This window comes from Eptatretus burgeri, chromosome 12 (assembly GCF_056783735.1).
Source record: "Eptatretus burgeri isolate ZD-2024b chromosome 12, Ebu_testis_v1, whole genome shotgun sequence".
Taxonomy (NCBI): Eukaryota; Metazoa; Chordata; class Myxini; order Myxiniformes; family Myxinidae; genus Eptatretus; species Eptatretus burgeri.
The window spans coordinates 38,339,872-38,344,871 of NC_140972.1; the positions used below are offsets into that span (position 1 = coordinate 38,339,872).

At 38.3% G+C, this 5,000-nt stretch overlaps 1 protein-coding gene across 10 annotated transcripts in view; it reads left to right on the plus strand.

The window, feature by feature from the left end:
• Positions 1-5,000, plus strand: part of LOC147015436 (actin filament-associated protein 1-like) — a 196,914-nt gene that overhangs the window by 166,049 nt on the left and 25,865 nt on the right. For all 10 annotated transcript variants that reach the window (XM_085850195.1, XM_085850187.1, XM_085850190.1 and 7 more), the window contains one exon: positions 2,767-2,912. In XM_085850195.1, the coding sequence (XP_085706321.1) occupies positions 2,767-2,912 (146 nt within the window). The remainder of the gene's footprint in view (positions 1-2,766; positions 2,913-5,000) is intronic.

The following is a 5,000-nucleotide window of genomic DNA, read 5'->3' on the forward strand; positions in this document are numbered from 1 at the left end:
CGAGTAATGTGAGCTATTTCATGATGTGTTTTTCCTTCATATGCAGAAACACAATTCCATGGCGATCTTCCATGGATATCTTAACCATTGTCTTTTACGTTAATCGTCAATTCTGATAGATCTGTGTTCTGGAATATGAAAAGTGAGCATTTTGCTTTTTGGATGGATTGTTTCGAGAGAAAGACCTAATGTTAATGATGATAGCACCTGAAAATGAGTCATCAATTAGATTTGATTGCAAAGTGTGATGGATTAACGACAACAACACTTCATATTACCCGCTCATGTATGGTTTACTTTGAGTCGTGATCACAAGTTTTTGAAGATTCTGATCAATTTGAAATGAAACATTCCAAGATTACAAGGTTGGTTTCTTCTCATGCAACCAAAGCTGTGTTAATAACAGATAATGTTATAATAGTAGAATACACTCATGGAGGCTTTGAGTAAAATGTGGATGCTTATAATAATATCTCCATATAACTCCTGAATGTGTCTCAGACCGTTGCACAAAGTGTGTGTGTGTGTGTGTGTGTGTGTGTGTGTGTGTGTGTGTGTGTGTGTGTGTGTGTGTGTGTGTGTGTGTGTGTGTGTGTGTGTGTGTGTGTGTGTGTGTGTGTGTGTGTATATATATATATGTATATATGTATATGTGTTTATATGTATGTATATATGTATGTATATATATATATATATATATATATATATATATATATATATATATATATATATATATATATATATATATACACACACACGTATGAAATTAAATTCTTTACTAAAAGCCTGACGTTTCAACAACAAACGAGTTCTCTTCCTCAGAGGTGTTGAGAGAGGTTTGTGTGTTGGTGACACCGCTAAGTTCAGTTGGGGGTGGTTCATGTCATGGATTGGTCCAAGTCCTCACCGATCACAAGACTTCCCTGAAATTGAATGACTCTGCCGTTTGTGTTGACGTTGTAATCAATTGTGTCATGCTTTGTTTATGGTATGCAAGTCGATTTGTGTATGATGGAGTTTTCAGACGAGTACCAGACCTCCATAATCTCATGGTTCACCCTTTATGATCCTGTGCCAACAATAGTTGTCTGATTCCATAATTGTGTGTGTGTGTGTGTGTGTGTGTGTGTGTGTGTGTGTGTGTGTGTGTGTGTGTGTGTGTGTGTTGCAACCAAGGACAACCTGTCTTGTCGCCTTTCAGCACGTTGGTGTTCGTTTATTCATTTTGGATAAGCATTTGGATGTTTGGCCCACATATTTGGTTTCACAATCTTCACACGGGATGCTATAGATGAAGTCATTTCTGTCAAATTTGTTCATGTGGTCATTCGGCTTTGACAGGTGTGCTCATGAGGATGATTGTGGTTTGTGGGTGATGTTTACATTGTACTCACGTAGTATGCAGCTTGTGGTTTCAGCAGCGTGTTGTATGTAAGGACGTGCCACCGTGTGTATTGGTGTGGTTGGACTCCGTGGATATCGTGTCGTTTACACATATTTTAAAGTCTGCCCAGCAGCCAAACAGATCTCCCTGTTGTGGTTGGGTTTCTGGTGACAGGATTTGATGAGTGAGTGAGGGTAGTGATTTTCTCGCAGTAGTTGAGTGACTTGCAGTATCTCCATCCGGCGTTGTTCATGGTCACTGCAGTGTGTTTTAGCACGGTCAACTAAGCTGTGAACACAACTTCTCTTGTGACTGGTGTGATGGCCACTTCAGTAGTCGAAAACTTTGTCCGTGTGGGTGGGTTTACAGTACACCCGTGAATGTAACTTGCCGTCTCTGTCCCTGTAGAGATGTACAACTAGGAACGGCAGATATCCAGCTTGTTCGAGCTCACATGTGAATTGTATTGCTGGCCATGTTTAATTGATCTTTACAAGGAAACGGTCAACATCTGTTTGTGCTAATTTGTTTGGTTGTTTGTTTGTTCTTGAAACATCAGGCTTTTAATAAAGAATTTAAATTTATTTTATTTTATTGCTCAATGTGCTACTTCTTCCTTTACCAATACGCATCCTCAGCTGCAAATCTTCCGACATGTACACACACACACACACACACACACACACACACACACACACACACACACACACACACACACACACACACACACACACACACACACACTTATATGTATATAATTGTGGCAATTTATAATCTTTGTTGCAGTTGCATTAAAGAACATTTGAATGTTTCTTCACTATTCTCCATAGAGCTTTTCTCACAGTGGTTCTTATTATGAGCCTTCCATTCATTCTTTGCATTATTTTGAAGGATTTCCATTAACAATACCATTATTTCATTCATCAGAATTTATTTGGAACCTAAAGGTATATATTGCGCATTATTAGCCCCCATTGGACTTCATCCAAAATGGGGGCTTATGGATTTGGTCTCGATTTTTGTGTCCGTGCGTGCCTGCATCCCGCAACCATATCTCGGACATGTATGGACCGATTTTATGTGTACTTGGCACACAGATAACGAATGATGGCTCACATATGCATGTAATTTTTTTTTGACATCACATCCAAGATGGCCGACTGGTAGACTGGAAGCCATTTTAGTTGTAAATAAATATGGGCCAGTCCTTTTACTCTGCACACAAAAATTACCAAAACAACTGAGGCTATCACATTCTGTGTCTTGTTTTTTTTTACCCTTGTTTTAAATGTCTTGTATGCAATCACATTCAAAAAGATATTCAAACTTGGTGGCCTGATGAATAAGTTATCCATTTGTTTTTCATTATGATCCGTCTTTAGGCATCATCAGCAGAGGAGATGATACGATGGTTGGGGCTGGTGTTGGCTGAAGTAGCCGGTGGTTCTGATCCTGTTATCCTGCCATATGACTACGTGGATATCGAATCGTTGACACACATCTTGCAGTCTGCCCAGCAGCCAAACAGGTCTGCCTCATTGGTGCCCTGTTTTTGAAATACTAACCACTATATTTTTATGTACTTCACTCAAAGCCCATTAAACAATAATACGTCATGAATTAAAATCTCATTAGGTGTACTTCATTGAGAGGTAGGGTGCTGATGAGAGCATTCTTAAAATGTCAAAGTGTGGAATGATGAATGAGAGAGAGAGAAAGAGAGTACTCGGTAATTCCAAATGTAAGGAAATTCCAAAACAGGTGATGTGTGAGATAACAGCTTGGGATAAAATAAGAGATGATTCAAAAGAAGAGTCTATCCTTCTCAAAGATGCATTTAGTGGATGGATCATACTTAAAGAAGCTTGAAAAGATGACCATTAAAGACACTTGGAAAATATAATGAAAAACATCAAGCAGCCTGAGAAGATGCTCATTATATAATTTGGATTTGTTAAAGTGAGCATGAAAATGACTTCTTGGAAAAGGAGCCAAATTTGAAATATCATTGCTAAGAAATCTCAGTACATGTTGTGAGATGAAGTACGGTGTCGTACTTGTATTTGTAGAAAATCTATTGTCGTTAAATCTCATTACAAGATGATTTTTGAAAAGTTTTACAAACTCTTCATCAATATAAGTCTGAAGAATTGCATCAAAGTGGGTTGGAGAATCATTATCGTTGCAAAATAATATTTTCACATTGCATCAGCATTCATTGTGTGAATATTTAAACCTAATAAGACTATCAACCAGAGGTAATTGCAATATTGTTGTTTCAGTCAGTTGCCGATGACAGGAAATTTGAAGGGAGAGCACGCATGAGCAGGCAAACACTTGCTGAGCTCGTTTTCAAGGATTCATGATGCTCTTTGCACTTAAAGAGACAGCTGATAGTGTATGCATTGAAGATCATTGCATAAATGAGTTGTGTAACTCAGCTGCAAGTGAAATGCATCTCAAATCAGCACAAATGAGAGTAACGCTGTGTTTCTCAGTTGCATAATGCTAAGCACCTTGCAACCGAGTTACATGGTCATACATAATGATCCTGAATACGCATCTTGATCAAGGAATTGCAACATCAACAACAAACGTCTTAGGAGCATTTCCCCCTTTTTTCGGGGATTGGTCGAATGGTGGCATTCCTCCATATGGATCTATCCAATGCATCAGTTTTCTGCAAACCAAAACATTACACTTATTTATTGACAGTTTCAATCGATGTCTTATTCGGATGTCTTTCAGAATTCTTCCTTCGACCGTGAACTTTAGTGTTTTCTTACAATTTTCAATAAGGAACTGTCAGTCAATTTAACAAGGAATGTTACACTGATATCTGACCAGAAAGGTAACCTGATGCCTTTGAGAAGAATGACTAGAAAGAGAAAGGAACATTTATAGCCTTTGAAATCATCAAATTATGTCATGTCTGAAATAGGAAGTTTGAGTTCTCACCGCTCAGATCTGGTGGCAAGTGCTTGAAAAGTTTTGAGTTGCAGAGATCACTTTGATGTCTCTTTACTCAGGGTGGCACTTTGGTCTGAAGTAATCTCTGATGGGAAGCGTCCTGAACAGTGCATGATTACAAGAACAAATTGTAATTACCTTGAGCTGGAAAATCTATATCAATTAATCTCAAAAAATATTTTCCGACATTATCTGAGATCTGCATTTTTGTAATCCCAGTGATTCAGAAATCAGTCATAGAGTTTCAAGATTATAACAACTGTTGATGGAAACATAATTATTAGCCGCTTTGTATTTGGATAATGTAATTCTATTTTACAGGAGCCATGTCATGTGTTACATGTGTTACACCTTTTTGCACCTAAAAGCAAGAATTTTGAATTCAGCCTTAACAGGAATATATTCACACCTGCTAGCTTACAAGTCAGTGACTTTAACCACTCGGTCATCGCAGCTTTAATGCAACAACTATCAGTTTTTAGCTCGCCTGTTCGAAGAACAGAGAGCTATAGCGATACCCCCGGCGTGAGCGTGAGCGTGAGCGTCGGTGTCAGCATGAGCGTGAAAATGTTAAAGTTTTTGGTGCAAGTTATTTAGAAGCTTGCCATTCATTTAATATGTGTACTAGGATGCTGATATTTGGCAT